The sequence below is a fragment of the Muntiacus reevesi genome, chromosome 1 (genome assembly GCF_963930625.1).
Source record: "Muntiacus reevesi chromosome 1, mMunRee1.1, whole genome shotgun sequence".
In the NCBI taxonomy this organism is placed as follows: Eukaryota; Metazoa; Chordata; class Mammalia; order Artiodactyla; family Cervidae; genus Muntiacus; species Muntiacus reevesi.
In genome coordinates, this window is record NC_089249.1 from 178,356,805 (window position 1) to 178,372,104 (window position 15,300).

General features: G+C 55.8%; 1 protein-coding gene across 4 annotated transcripts in view; it reads left to right on the top strand.

The window, feature by feature from the left end:
- FARP2 (FERM, ARH/RhoGEF and pleckstrin domain protein 2) overlaps positions 1-15,289 on the top strand; it is an 89,948-nt gene extending 74,659 nt beyond the window's left edge. For 2 of the 4 annotated variants that reach the window (XM_065917215.1, XM_065917217.1), the window contains 12 exons: positions 3,623-3,704; positions 4,626-4,875; positions 5,630-5,760; positions 8,778-8,846; positions 9,232-9,321; positions 12,142-12,162; positions 12,328-12,410; positions 12,982-13,100; positions 13,323-13,486; positions 14,117-14,224; positions 14,327-14,478; positions 14,715-15,289. In XM_065917215.1, coding sequence (XP_065773287.1) covers positions 3,623-3,704; positions 4,626-4,875; positions 5,630-5,760; positions 8,778-8,846; positions 9,232-9,321; positions 12,142-12,162; positions 12,328-12,410; positions 12,982-13,100; positions 13,323-13,486; positions 14,117-14,224; positions 14,327-14,478; positions 14,715-14,784 — 1,339 coding nt within the window. In that variant the 3' untranslated portion in view covers positions 14,785-15,289. The remainder of the gene's footprint in view (positions 1-3,622; positions 3,705-4,625; positions 4,876-5,629; positions 5,761-8,777; positions 8,847-9,231; positions 9,322-12,141; positions 12,163-12,327; positions 12,411-12,981; positions 13,101-13,322; positions 13,487-14,116; positions 14,225-14,326; positions 14,479-14,714) is intronic. The other 2 variants (XM_065917216.1, XM_065917218.1) reach the window with 1 other exon arrangement.
- The last annotated feature ends 11 nt before the right edge of the window (positions 15,290-15,300 follow it).

The following is a 15,300-nucleotide window of genomic DNA, read 5'->3' on the forward strand; positions in this document are numbered from 1 at the left end:
GAGGAGGCCTTATAAATAGCTGAGAAAAGAAGAGAAGTGACAGGCAAAGGAGAAAAGGAAAGATATATCCATCTGAATGCAGTGTTCCAAAGAATAGCAAGGAGAGATAAGAAAGCCTTCCTCAGTGATCAATGCAAAGAAATAGAGGAAAACAATAGAATGGGAAAGACTAGAGATCTCTTCAAGAAAATTAGTGATACCAAGGGGACATTTCATGCAAAGATGGGCACAATAAAGGACAGAAATGGTATGAACCTAACAGAAGCAGAAGATATTAAGAAGAGGTGGCAACAATGCACAGAAGAAATATACAAAACAGATCTTTATGACCCAGATAACCACGATGGCATGATCACTCACCTAAAGCCAGACATCCTATAGTGCAAAATCAAAGGGGCCTTGAAGCATCACTACAAACAAAGCTAATGGAGGTGACGGAATTCCACCTGAGCTATTTCAAATCCTAAAAGACGATGCTGTTAAAGTGCTGCACTCAACATGCCACCAAATTGGGAAAACTCAGCAGTGGTCACAGGACTGGAAAAGGTCAGTTTTCATTCCAATCCTAAAGAAAGGCATGCCAAAGAATGCTCAAACTACCGCACAATTGCACTCATCTCACATGCTAGCAAAGTAATGTTCAAAATTCTCCAAGCCAGGCTTCAACAATATGTGAACAGAGAACTTCCAGATGTACAAGGTGGATTTAGAAAAAGCAGAGGAACCAGAGATCAAATTGCCAACATCCATTGGATCACAGGAAAAGCAAGAAAATTCCAGGAAAACATCTACTTCTGCTTCATTGACTATGCTAAAGTCTTTAGCTGTGTGGATCACAACAACTGTGGAAAATTCTTAAAGAGGTGGGAATACCAGAACACCTTACCTGCCTCCTGAGAAATCTGTATGCAGGTCATGAAGCAACAGTTAGAACTGGACATGGATCAATGGACTAGTTCCACATTGGGAAAGGAGTACATCAAGGCTGTGTTGTATATTGTCACCCTGCTTATTTAACTTCTATGCAGAGTACATCATACGAAATGCTGAGCTGGATGAAGCACAAGCTAGAATCAAGATTGCCGGGAGAAATATCAATAACCACAGATATCCAGATGACACCACTCTAGTGGCAGAAAGTGAAGAGGAACTAACGAGCATCTTGATGAAAGTGAAAGAGGAAAGTGAAAAAGCTGGCTTAAAACTCAGCATTCAAAAAATGAAGATCATGGCATCCGGTCTGATCACTTCATGGCAAATAGATGGGGAAACAATGGAAACGGTGAGAGACCTTATTTTCTTGGGTTCCAAAATCACTATAGATGGTGACTGCAGCCATGAAATTAAAAGACGCTTGCTCCTTGGAAGAAAAGCCATGACCAACCTAGACAGCATATTAAAAAGCAGAGACATTACTTTGCTGGCAAAGATTTAACTAGTCAAAGCTATGATTTTTCCCGTAGTCATGTATGGATGTGAGAGTTGGACCATAAAGAAAGTTGAGCACCAAAGAATTGATGCTTTTGAACTGTGGTGTTGGAGAAGACTCTTGAGAGTCCTTTGGGCTGCAAGGAGATCCAACAAGTCCATCCTAAAAGAAATGAGTCCTGAATATTCATTGGAAGGACTGGATGCTAAGCTGAAACTCCAATACTTTGGCCACCTGATGCAAAGAACTGACACATTGGAAAAGACCCTGATGCTGGGAGTGATTGAAGGTGGAGGAAAAGGGGAAGACAGAGGATGAGTTGGTGGATGGCATCACCAACTGGATAGATATGAGTTTGAGCAAACTCTGGGAGTTGGTGATGGACAAGGAGGTCTGGCGTGCTTCAGTCCATGGGGTCGCAGAGTCAGACACGACTGAGCAACTGAACTGATACGGACCTTGTTGACAAAGTGATGTCTCAGCTTTTTAATATGCTATCTAGGTTTATTATAGCTTTTTTTCAAGAAGAAAGCATCTTTTAATTTCATGGTGGCATTAACATCCACAGTCCACCATCCACAGTGATTTCAGAGCCCAAGAAAATGGTCTGTCACTGTTTCCATTTTTCCCCCATCTCTTTGCCATGAAATGATGGGACCAGAGGCCATGATCTTAGTTTTTTGAATGTTGAGTTTTAAACCAACTTTTTCACTCCTCTCTTTTACCCTCATCAAGAAGCTCTTTAGTTCCTCTTCACTTTCTGCCACTAGGGTGGTGTCATCTGCATATCTGAGGTTATTGATATTTCTCCCAGCAATCTTGATTCTAACTTGTGCTTCATCCAGCCCAGCATTTCACATGATGTACTCTGCATAGAAGTCAAATAAGCAGGGTGACAATATACAACACAGCCTTGATGTACTCCTTTCCCAATTCTGAACCAGTCTGTAGTTTTAAGTCCAGTTCTAACTGTTGCTTCTTGACCTGCATATAGGAAGCAGGTAAGGTCTCTGGTATTCCCATCTCTTTAAGAATTTTTCACAGTTGTTGTGATCCACACAAAGGCTTTAGCACAGTCAGCAAAGCAGTTGTTTTTCTGGAATTCTCTTGCTTTTTCTATGATCCAACTATACTTTTTATAATATATTATATGCTTTGGTGCACAGTCAGTCATGTCTGACTCTGTGACCCTATGGACTGTAGGCCACCAGGCTCCTCTTGCCATGGAATTTTCCAGGCAAGAATACCTGAGTGGGTTGCCATTTCCTTCTCCAGGGCATCTTCCCAACCCACGGATCAAACCCACAGCTCCTGTGTCTCCTGCATTGGCAGGCAGATTCTTTACCACTGCACCTCTTGGGAAGCCCTATGATTCAATGGATGTTGGCAATTTGATTTCTGGTTCCTCTGCATTTTCTAAATCCAGCTTGTATATCTGGAAGTTCTCGGTTCATGTACTATTGAAGCCTAGCTTGAAGGATTTTGAGTATTACTTTGCTAGCATGTGAAATGGGCACAATTGTGTGGCAGTTTAAACAAAATTTCTTGGCATTCCCCTTCTTAGGGATTGGAATGAAAACTGACCTTTTCCAGTCCTGTGGCCACTTCTGAGTTTTCCAAATTTGCTGGCATATTGAGTGCAGCACTTTCACAGCATCATTTTTTAGGACTTGAAATAGCTCAGCTGGAATTCCATCACCTCCACTAGCTTTGTTTGTAGTGATGCTTACTAAGGCTCACTTCACTTCACACTCCAGGATGTCTGGGTCTAAGTGAGTGATCACACCATCATGGTTATCTGGGTCATGAAGACCTTTTTTTTTTTTTTTTTTTTTATGAATACCTTTTTTGTACAGTTCTTCTGTGTATTCTTGCCACCTCTTCTTATCTTCTGCTTCTGTTAGGTCCATACCGTTTCGGTCCTTTATTGTGCCCATCTTTGCATGAAATGTTCCCTTGGTATTTCTCATTTTCTTGAAGAGATCTCTAGTCTCAGGAGATGATCCTTTTTTGCCTGGTCAGTACCATATCAAGGATGGTCAAGATATGATAACAGTCTCTGTCAAGTATGGCCTCCCCCTCAAAGCCTCTGGGTGCTGTTCTGAGCCTGGAACGCGCCATCACACTAGCAGTGAAAAGAGCATTTCTCACAAGCTGTCCAAGGTTTTGACCTCATTTGTCCCTCTGCTCCAGGGAGGAATCTTCTAGCACCCAGGCCACAGGCAGTCACCAGCGCATCGGGGACATCCTGCTCAGGAACATGCTTCAGTTAAAGGTAGCATGGGCTTGTGTGAGCCTCTGGGTGTAGCAGCTGGTGGTGGGGACACCAGCTTCCTCCTCAGGACAGTGTTCTCCTTAGAACACAAAAGGCAGGACAGACTTCCCCTCAGGTCAGCTCTGCCCTCAGGTCAGGACACAAGCCCTTCTGAGCTGTATTCCTCTCAGTCAGGACGCGAGACCCTCTGAGGCGTGTTCCTCGGGGCGCTATTTCCACCATGACGGGCTTTCCTCAGGTCCGCGCCCCCTCAGAGCAGAGCTCCCTTCAGGCCAGGTCCTCTCGGAGCTGCCTCCGCCACCCCAATGGCAGTCTCTTCAGGACACACGCCCCTCAGGATCGACAGCGCCCCGCAGGGCTGCCTCCTGCCTGGCCAGGGTTCCCTCAGCCCGCAACCCTCAGAGCCGTGAGGCCGGTGCAGCTGCTCCCGCGCGCTCGGGCCCCAAGACAGGGAGCCCGAGGTACCAGCTTCACCTGCGGCTGCGCCGCCCGCTATCCCAGCGCTGGGGCTCTGGCTCCCGCGTGACACACTGTGCGCTCCTCCCGGAGGCTTCGTGCCCAGACCCTGCCCCGCCCCTCAGGTTCCGCCGGGCTCCGCCCCACCCTGAAGCTCCGCCCCACTTCCTGAGGCCCCGCCCCGCAGTGGCCTAGGCGTCCCTTTTAGGCTTGAGGTGAGCGCGTTTCCTGCGGCCGCGCCTCCGGGTTTTCGGTTCTCAGGGCGGACTGTGAGCGCGTCCCGGAGGCGGCGTGAGCTTAGACCCACACGCGCGCGCACCGTTTGGTGGCGCTTACCTGGCCCGGCGGCCGCCTGTGCGGTCCGCTGACACGCCGATTCAGGGCAGCCCTCCGGGGGCGCGGCTCCGAGGGGCTGGCCGGGCGGGGCCGGGGCGCGCGCCGCCGCTAAGCCCGTCCCGCCCGCAGGCGCTCACCGGCCACTTCCAGCAGCTGCACGACGTCCTGACGGAGCTGGAGGCGGCCACCCGGCGCCTGCGGAGGCTGGAGGCACTGCGCCGCGACTTCGAGCTGCAGAAGGTCTGCTACCTACCGCTCAACGCCTTCCTGCTGAAGCCGCTGCAGCGCCTGCGCCACTACCGCCTGCTGCTGCGCCGCCTGTGCGCCCCGGGGCCCGGGGACCCCGGCCCGCACAGCCAGGACCGCGCCGACCTCCGCGGTGAGTGCCGCCTGACGCCCCGGTCGCCGCCGGGGGGGCCCTTCCCGAGCCTGCCGGGGCAGGGGAGGGCCGGGCAGCTGCTTCTAAACCAGAAACTTGGGGAACACGCTCCTGACCGAAGCATCTGACTCCGTGGACCCTGCCGTTTCTCACCTGTTAAAAGGACCAAAGAATAAACCCTGATGCTTGTGACCTACCAATAGGACTGGCAGTTGCAGGGTAAACTTAGAGCAGGAAATCACTGCCTCTCAGGTCAAGTCACCACTGCCACTAGACATGCCGGAGAGAACTGGGCAGCGCGTCCTCCCACGGGTCTCCCAGTCCTGAGGACAGAACAGATGCTCTCTGATGTACAAGGCACAACAAGGACCCTACAGTGCCCTTCCTCTCCTTCCTGAAAGTGGTGTGTTTTTGCTAAAAAGGAGAGGACACAATTGTCCCAATGACTCTAAGCATTTTAAGGGAAACGTGAAAGAAGAGCCTGTGTCAAATGAGGGCCCAGAACATAAAAGAGCTGTTTCCAAAGACTGTCCTGTCTCTTCACTGAGCCTGGGTGCTGGCCGGGAGCAGTTTGGGCTGCGTGAGTCCAGGTTTCAGGACCCACACTTGCTGTCCCTGGCAATCCTGAGGAGTTTGAGCGCGTTGTTCCTGGAATTAAAACCACCTTTAAAATGTCACAAGCTGGTCGGGGGAGGGTTTTGTCCCCACCCCCAGCCCACCTGCCCTGTCTGTAATGAGGGACCTCTCCACACAGATGCCCTCCAGGCCATCACGGAGGTGACCTCCACGCTCCAGCACAGCCTGGTCCAGCTGGAGAACCTGCAGAGGCTGACAGAGCTGCAGCGGGACTTGGTCGGCATAGAGAGCCTGGTTGCTCCCGGCAGGGTGAGTGGCTTCATTTGAGAACATTTTTTGAGCTGGTTACTTCACTGTTTTTGACTGAGACATAATTCAGAGTGTGTGATTCCGTAGTTTTTTGTATATTCATGAGGTTGTGCCACATCGCCACTAATTCCAGGACATTTCATTCCTTGAAAGAAACCCCACCCCTGCTCGCAGTCACCCCACCCCTGGTCCGGCAGCTGCTAATCGACTTTCTGTCTCTGGATTTCCCCACTGCGGACGTTTCATACACACGGAGCCTCACTGTGTGTGGCCTTTTGTGTCTCCCTTCTTTCACTCAGCACAGTGTCTTCCAGGTTCATTTGTGTTGGGGGGCGGAGGCTTCATTCCTTCTTGTGACTGAGTATCAGTGTTCCATCTCTGGAGATGTCGTATTTTGTCTATCTGTCATCTGCTAATAGACACTTCGGTTGTTTCCACTTTTTGGCCACTGTGAATAGTGCTTCTGTGAGCACCGTGTACAAGTCCTGGTGTGAACATGTGTTTTCAGTTCTCCTGGGCACACATGTATAAACCTAGGAGTGGAATTGCCAAGTCACATGGCCACTCTGTGTTTAACATGTTGAGAAATTGCCAAAGTTGTCCCCAGTGCCTGCAGCATTTTACACGCCCACCAGGAGTATATGAAGGTTCTGATTTCTCCATATCTTGTCTTTTTTACTTAGCCATACCGTTCTGACGGTATGAAGTGGCATCTCATCATGGTTCGGTCTGCATTCCCCTGATGGCTAACATCAAGCATCTTTCCTGGTGTTTATTGGCCATTTTCTGTGCCTTCTTTGGAGAAGTGCCTGTTCAGGTCCTTTGCCCACCTTTCAATTGGTTTGTTTGTCTCTTTACTGTTGTGAGCTTCCCTCTCATCTCTGAATACCAGACCTTTACCAGAATATGATTTGCAAAATATGTTCTCCCATTTGGTGGGTTATCTTTTCACTTTCTTGATGGCATCGTTTACAACATGGAAGTTTTTAATTTAGCTGATGTCTAATTTGTCTGTTTTTTCTTTGGTTACTTGTGCTTTAGGTGTCATAGCTAAGAAACTATTGCCTAATCTAAGGTATGAAAATTTACCCCTGTGTTTTCTTCCAAAAGTTGCCTATGTTTTAGCTCTTAACATTTAGACGTGATCCATTTTGAGTTCACTTTTGTATATGGTGTGAGATGGGGTCCAACTTCACCCCTTTCCGGGTGGGAGTACAGTTGTCCCAGCACCTTTGTTGAACTGTCTTTGTACCTTAGTCAAAAAAGCAGTGGGCCGTGGAGTGAGTTTATTTTTGAACTTTCAGTTTAATTCCATGGGTCTCTATGTCTACTGGGCTGCTTACTTTTTGTCATTAATAGCTTTTGCTTTGGAAAGAATCCACCTGCAATGCAGGAGACCCCAGTTCAATTCCTGGGTCAGGAAGATCCGCTGGAGTAGGGATAGGCTACCCACTCCAGTATTCTTGGGCTTCCCTCGTGCCTCAGCTGGTAAAGAATCCACCTCAACGTGGAAGACCTGGGTTTGACTCCTGGGTTGGGACGATCCCCTGGAGAAGGGAACGGCCACCACTTCAGTATTCTGGCTTGGAGAATTCCATGGACTGTATAGTCCATGGGGTTGCAAAGAGATGGACACGATTTTTACTTTCACAGTAGTGTTTAAGGGTTGCATGGGGATGTTTTCTGCCTCCACACACGCACGAGAGCATGGGTGTGTAAGTCCCGTTTTCTGTTAGCCTTATTAGAAGAAGGTCCTGAGAATATGGGATCGTGACCCTAAGGAACGAGACGGAAACAGGAAGGTCCTGCCGTCCTGGAGCCGGGACGGCCTGTTCCCTCTCCCTCCCAGACCACCCGGCTCCCCAGGGCTGCTCGCAGGGCTGGGAGCTCTTGTTCCTCTGGTTTCTTCGCGTGCCCCAGGAACCTATTCCTAGACGGACACATAAACAGGAGCACCCACAGAGCAAGGGCGAGCTCCCCGAGGATGAGGCCTTGCTGCCGTCATCACTGCTGCTGCGACACAGACCTGCTCTCATCACACCGGGGTGCCCGGCCTCCCCGGAGCGCAGCACGTCCCTACCTGAGGAGCAGGGCTGTGGACTGGATGTGGTTGATGAGGCCCCAGGGTGCGCGAAGCGCCAGGGCGCAGGAATGTGGCAGGCCCGCCCGCCAGCACTGGGGCACAGGCGCTGCAGTTCTGGGGGCGACGGGGCTGCTCTGCGGGCAGGGAGACGAGCCTGCTGGGGTTCCCTCCTCCTCCGTGGGGCTGGCCCCTGGCTTGGGCCAGGATTTCTGGGTCAAGGTCTCCTTCTTACGCCCCCGCCCAGTGCATCTGGGAGCTAAAGCCGGGGTCCTCTGGGGTGTTCTCAGGTCATAGCCCACACTGCCCCCCGAAATAGTCCACAGCAACTGTCCAGGGTCCCTGGGCCGACCCTCCAGCCACGGTGCAGGCCGTCAGGGATGTCTGAGGCCTGTGCCCCCGAGGCAGGGGTGGGGCCTGGCCTGGCGGTGAGGGGGCCCGAGTCCTGGGGGAGTGGGCTGCGGGACCCAGGGGGCCCCACCAAGTTCACACCACTGGAAGGTCTCACCCCAGCCATGGCACCTTCATGGAGGAATCCTCTGGTCAGGCCCCAGGGCGACCGCTCATGAGCCTCCGGTGATTTTTGTGGGAACCAGGTGTCCGTCCTCCTCCCTGCCATTCTCTAGCTGCCCCGCCTGGCTTTCCCCAAAGCTGAACTCGGGTCATCTCCATGGCAGAACTTTCCAGAAGCACAGCAGTGCCAACCCTCAGCACAACCAGCCTACGGCGGCTCAGACATGGGGCACTGGGTTAACCAGCAGCAGGAAGGACGCGGGGGACCCCGGGGAGCAGACAGGAGGGAGGAGGCTGGAGTGGCAGACGGGCTCCCGGGCAGGAGGACGCCGTGGAAGGGCTGCGAGGGGTTCGGGGGCGTGTGGAGGGTGAGGAGCCATCTGCTGGGCACCCTTGGCTGGCACTCAGGACCCCTGTCTTCCAGGAGCTCATCCGCGAGGGCTGCCTCCACAAGCTCACCCGGAAGGGCCTGCAGCAGAGGATGTTCTTCCTGGTAGGTCGGCGGGCACCGTCCGGGCAGGGCTGAGCCACTGGGGCCGTGAGGGACGTGGGGACGCCCTGCTCACGCCAGTCCGCAGGGCCTGAGGCCTCCAGGAGTCCCTCGCGCCCTGCTGGAGGTTTCACCCCCTCCTGCGGGAGGGCCTCTCAGGACCACCCCCCACTCCTCCACTGGCACAGCAGGCGCTGGCCCAAGAGGCCTGCCGTTCACGTGGCTACTGGTCACCTGGTCAAGATGACAACGGCGTGGAACAAAAAGCCCCTTTTTAGCAAAAATCTCCAGCAAGCTGAAAAACCACACACGGGCCCTTGGAGTGAAGCTGGCCTGACTGTGGACACTTGTCGTTAGAACTTGCTCACCTAAAGCTCTGGCCCCTCAGTTCTCAGACATGCTGCTGTACACGAGCAGAGACGCCGCTGGGAGCAGCCTCTTCTGGATGCGGGGCCTCCTCCCGCTGCGCGGCATGCTGGTGAGTGCCCGGTGCTGGGCGGGCTGGGCCGGGCTCACAGCCGCTCCTCGCCGTCCTAGGGGCTCACACGGCCGCACCCCCAATCACGCCCACCAGCACCCGCCGGACCAGGCCCAGGTCCTCTAGGACTCCACCTGCCAATCCCAGGGAGCCCTGTTCCTTGGCAGGAGAGCCCACGGAAAGCCTGGGCCGGGCACTGGGGCCACAGCGCTGCTGGAGGGATGGGGCTGACACCACGTCTGAGAAAGCTAAACCCCTCACCCCTAAGATGCTGCACACTTTACTTCCTTGATTTTATTCGTACATCTCTTCTCTCAAACGGACAGTTTTGGTTCCTTGTGGTGCCATAATCTGCTATTTCACACACACAGCGTTAAGGTGGTGACAGACACCACCACCTAGACAAGTGGAAAGGGGGCCCGAGGCCAGCACTGGGCTCAGGCAGCTCCCGGTGACCGCCTCCGAGTCCTGCTGCGCGGCCCGGTGACGAGGCACACGCCACGTGCCCGCCATCACAGGGTCACAGGGCAACGTGGGGCATGGACGCTGACGAGCAAGGTGCCTCGTCCTAACGCGATGCAGTCTGTCCTCCGCGTGATCACTGGTTTCTGTGGTGAGACACCCCCGCAGACACTTACTCCCCCCCATGTGAACCTCCCTCCCACCTGAAACCCATCTGGGGACCAGCAAACATGGGCGGCCGAGTTCAGGTTTCTGCCGTGAGGACGTGCTGTCGGGCAGCGAGCCCCTCTCGCTGTGGCCCCACCAGGCCCCATCTGCTGCAGGTGATGGGTGGGCTCTCCTGTCGGTCCAGCTCCGTGCTGCCACGTTCCCCCTCGTGGCGTCTGGCCCTTCTTGCCGCCCTCTGCGCGCCGGGCACACGCCACCTTCGAGACAGTGCCAGAACTTCCGCAGATGTCTCTGACATTTGTTCAGCTTTTCCAACTCTCAGCATGAAGGGGTCAGTCTGAATGACCTCACCCGCCATCCCTGGAAGCAGATCCCCTCTGTTTTGAAGTGTGAAAGTAACGTCTTCATTATAGAAAGAAGCTGAAAATGCCAAGTGAAAATCAGTGCTCGCTGTGCCGCCCGGCAGCGAGAACTGCAGGCCTTTGGCCGTCACCCGGGAGCGTGTGCCACAGGCTGGCTGTGAGCAGTGCTGACCCTGCGTGGCAGCTCATCTCAACAGCCCCTGCTTTTCACCACTGGCTCCGGAGTCCTGAGCACTGGACCAGGGAGCCAGGCCCCAGCTCATTTAACCGGTTCCCTGCACTGGACACTGCTGTGTCTAGATTTTCAGGATGAGAAACAGCACCACCGTTTTGTCTTTTGACACATCCTTAGTTAGGTGCTTGAGATAAACCGTGTGAGCTGGGGGCGCTCTTGACCGTTACTGCTACGCGGCTGTAGGAGCAGCTGGCCGGGTAACCTTCCCATCAGGTGCGTCTGCACCTGCCTCTGCCGCAGCCTAGGGCATCGCCCCACCTTCCAATGTGGAGCCCGGTTCGTGCAGTTTGTGGAGTTTCTAAACCCTCCTAGGCCTCGGGTGCTTGCCAAGTCAGTCATTCCTTTCACTCTGCCTTCAGTTTGGTTTTACCTCGGAGAATTTAAACTCCATCCAGATGCAGATCGTGTTTGGCTTGCTCCTAGAACTGCATGTGGCACGGAGGCCCTACTTGTTGAAGGAGTGAAGGTCACCGTTTTCAGTCAGGCAGTCTGTCCATCTTTTCCTCTAGAGTTTCTGCCCTTGCTACGGGCTCAGAAAGTCTTTTCCACACTAAGGCTGTGCTGCCAGCTTCTTTCCTGGTACACTTGTTTTATTTTTCTAACTAATCTGCCTAAAATTTGTTGCTTTGGATGTTTTTAGATTGAGATGTAACATTTTCTTCTTGTAGTCAGCTTTCCCATTATTTGTTGAATCCTTCATCTCTTTCACTGATCCCAAGGCTGCCTTGATCATATAAAACATTCTTGTCTTTACACTTGGATTCTTTCTGGAGGTTCTGTTCCATTTCTGTCTGTCCCAACACCAGTCTACACTGTTCATTAGTGGTGTGGTAAGGGTTAGTCACCACATCAGAAGTTCCTTCTCATATGTGTCCTTCTGTTTAAAAAGTTCTTTGCTAATCTCAAGTATTTAATTCTTCTGAGTAAGCTTTGGAATCATTTGGATGAACTTCTTCAAGGAACACGATTGAGATTTCTGTTGAAATTGTATTAAACTTAGTTAACTGAGAGGAGATGCCATCCTGCGAAGCCTCGTCCTGCTGGCTACCGCCGCTCATGTTAGTTTCTGAGCTGTAACTCCCGCGTGGGGCCCCCCAGTTGGCGTCCCGTGTGTTTGGGGGGTGGGGGTCAGTCAGTTGTAACCGACTAGTCCTGGGGACAGACACGCCGCGCGCGCTCCTGACCGTGAAGCCCTGGCCGGTGGGCAGTCACTCCTGTCAGCACAGCGTCCTCTGCCAGCCTCCGAGAGGTCTTATCAGACACGCAGGACTTTGGCAGAAGCACTCCAGCACATGGAGACGGTCACCCTTCTTCCTCCTTGTGACACAGTGGATTCTGGCAGTTAGCTTCGTAATGTCAAACCGTCCTGCATTTCTGGAACCACCTGGCTTGGTATAGGACGATGTCTTCTCTCTGCCTTTAGGTCCAGTTAGGGAGTACTTTTTTCTGGAGTTATTTAATCCCTTATCATCAAAGTTAGTCTGTGGGCTTTTTCTTTGAGTCTTTGTTAGGTTTTGGTACCACCTTATATCATGATTTGTCTGACTCTTTTCAACAAAATGCTCAACGTCTTTTCCTGTGCTTGATTTTCAGCTAATAGTGCTGGACCCTCCGGTGAGTAGTTGGGTGCCTGAGGCCCTCAGCTCGTCCGCCTGGGTGGCAGGTCCCCCGGTAGCCCCTGGTAGAGTCAGCAGGGGCCTGGTGCACACCTGTATGCAGCCACAAGCTCGGGTCCCACCAGCCCCGCTCCTGCTCCAGACCCCTGCTCTCCGCCCACAGGTGGAGGATCAGGAGAGTGAGTGGTCTGTCCCGCACTGTTTCACCATCTACGCGGCTCAGAAGACCATCGTGGTGGCGGCCAGGTGAGGGCTGCCCTTCCCGTCTGCTCATGGGCTTCTGTGCCATGCGTGTCACGGTCACTGGGACATGTGTCCCAGTGAGCACAGCTTCAGGGGAGCAGCTGCACCCTCCGTGGGAGCGCATGGCTTCTGAGACCGTCTCCAGGACGGCCCGGCACTGCGGGCTGCCCCTGCCCCTGGTCACATCCCCAGGAAGGAGACCCAAGTTCCTGGCGGCCCGTGTGGGCCCTCCGTGGGGATTGGCACTGAGCTGTGCCTGGCCCCACACCTCCCAGAAGAGGGCCTGGGTCCTGCCGCAGCCCACAGGTCCTGGCTGTGTCAGAGCACGGGGCACTCGCCTCCCACCAGGAGACCTTGGTGGCTTAACCGTGACCCAGGCTCCAGGCGCCCATTTCCGCACCAGAGCACCAGAGCCTTAAGATTCCATGATTCAAGAACATAACAATGTGGGCAGCCCCAGAGAGCGTGGTGGGTGAGGCTGGGCCATTAGCGGGACCCGCAGCACAGGATGCCTAGGGGCGGGGCAGGCCCCCCAACTCCCTGCCCAGCACCTGAACCTCAGGCCTGCCCGCAGCACCCAGCTAGAAAAGGCCAAGTGGCTGCACGACCTGAACACGGCCATCAACGCAGCCAAGACAGGCAGCGCCCTGGCCCCAGCGCCCCCGGCCCGCATGCTGTGCCCCCTGCCCCGCGGTGAGTGCTGGCTGAGCTCCTGGAGACCAAGGCGGCTTTCTGGGGGCGGGACTGGGGGGTCCCCAGGCCAGCCCACCTGCTATGCCCGCGTGCCCTCCTGCCACGGGGCACGTTCGGGGGGCAGCGGGCATGGGAGCTCTGGCAGGGCAATGTGTGGTTGTGCTCCCTGCCTGCCGCTGGCTGCCGCTCCCATGTCCTCAGCCAGGGCTGGTCTCTCCCCAGGGTCCCCCGACGAGGCCTCCCTGGAGCCGAAACCTGAGAACGAGGCTGGCGGGGCCCAGGGCTCCGTGGCGGGAATGGGCCAGCGCCGTGCCAACACCACCGTGCATGTGTGCTGGTGCCGCCACACCAGCGTGTCCAGGGCCGACCACAGCGCGGCCGTCGAGGTATGGCCCGGCGCCCCTGCTCTGCTCCCTCCCTACAGCAGCACCCAGCTGGCCTCCGCGCCCCTCAGCGTGGAGCCTGGCTTGTCAGGCCCGTGGGCGCGCCCTCAGAGCAGATGGGGGCCAGGCCGGGGAGCAAGCAGGCGGTGGGCAGCTCATGGGGACCTGCTGGACGGGAGGTGACCTGGGTGCCCCTCTGCTGTCTCTGCCAGCCCCAGGGTCAGAGGCGCAGGGCCCCGGCCTGAGCAGCAGCCCGTGCTGTCCCTGGGCTCAGGCCTGGGGCCATGCCCGTGACGCCCAGAGAGGGACGGGCACCAGCGGGCCGCACAGGGGCCCTGCAGAAGGGCACGCGGGCTCCACGCCGAGCCGGGTGCTGCCCCCAGCCTGCCGGGTGGGTGCCACTGTGGGCCTGTCCCCGCGTCTCACGGGGCACTGGGGATAAGCAGCGCTGGGCTCGGCTGGCCTCTGCCCGCCCTCTGGACCGCTAAACACTGAGAGGGCCGGGGAGGCGCCGCGCCCCTGCCCCGCAGAGCACAGGGAAGCCCGGGGGCGGCGCTGCGGGACGGAACCAGGGGGGCGGCCCTCTGTGGCCGGTGGTCTGGGACACTCACATCCGCAAACGTTTCTTTTCAGAACCAGCTTTCGGGATACCTGCTGAGAAAGTTCAAGAACAGCAGCGGCTGGCAGAAACTCTGGGTGGTCTTCACCAATTTCTGCTTGTTCTTCTACAAAACCCATCAGGTAGGCGGGGCCCCACCTGTGGGCGCTGCGCCCTCACGGAACCGCCTGTGGGTGGGCAGGGGCTGGGCACCCGCCGAGTGACCACGGCATGCCACCTGCCAGGACGACCACCCACTGGCCAGCCTCCCGCTGCTGGGCTACAGCGTGAGCCTCCCTGGGGACACGGACGGCATCCACAAGGAGCACGTCTTCAAGCTGCAGTTCAAGTCCCACGTCTACTTCTTCCGGGCCGACAGCAAATACACGTTCGGGAGGTACCTGCAGAGGCGCCTGGGTCCCCAGTCCCGCCTCGGGACTTTCCTGGGTCTGGAGGGGGGCCGAGTGCTGCTGCCGGGGTTTAACAGGCCCTGCGCCAGCCCTTTTCTCTTTACTTGGGGCGGTTCTTGGGAAGGTGTTGAGGCACAAGCCCGCTGATCAGATGGCCAGAGCGCGCCCTGCCTCCCAGGCAAGCAGCTGGTGGGGTGGCTCTGACCTCTGCACCTCCTCTCAGGTGGATGGAGGTGATACAGAGAGCCAGCGCCTCAGCTGGGAGGGCCGGGACCCCCGAGGAAGAGGCCTGAGGCCCACCCTGCCCAGATGGAGAAGCCGAGCAAACAAGCAGGACCGGCATGCACCCCACGACTGCCCGTCCCCCCAGGAGACTGGCGGTGGCGGACGGGCTTCCTGGCGACACCCAGCAGCGAGTGCTCCCCTGGGACGCAAGCCAGTGCCTGGGTGCGGCGGGGGCAGGCCAGCTCGGTGCGGGTGAGGTTGGCACTGCCCTGCCTCACCCACCTGCCCTCCTCCTGCCGGGCAGGGCCTCCCGACAGGCTGGGTGATGGGGGGGTCCAGGCACAGAAGCATCTCTGGTGACCCCCAGCCCACACTTCTGCAAAGTGGAAAGCAAGCCCCACTAATTTATCATCCCAAGGAGTGTACGGTGCTGAGACACCAAGAGGCTGAGAATAAAGGGTCTCCCCCCGGGTCCCGTGTGCTGCCTCCCCCGCCCGCTCTCCCACCCGCGGCCACACGTGCTCACCTTGGGTGAGGACTCGGGAGCCTGAGCGCGGGCTCTGCACCCCGCCCAGCACCAGCAT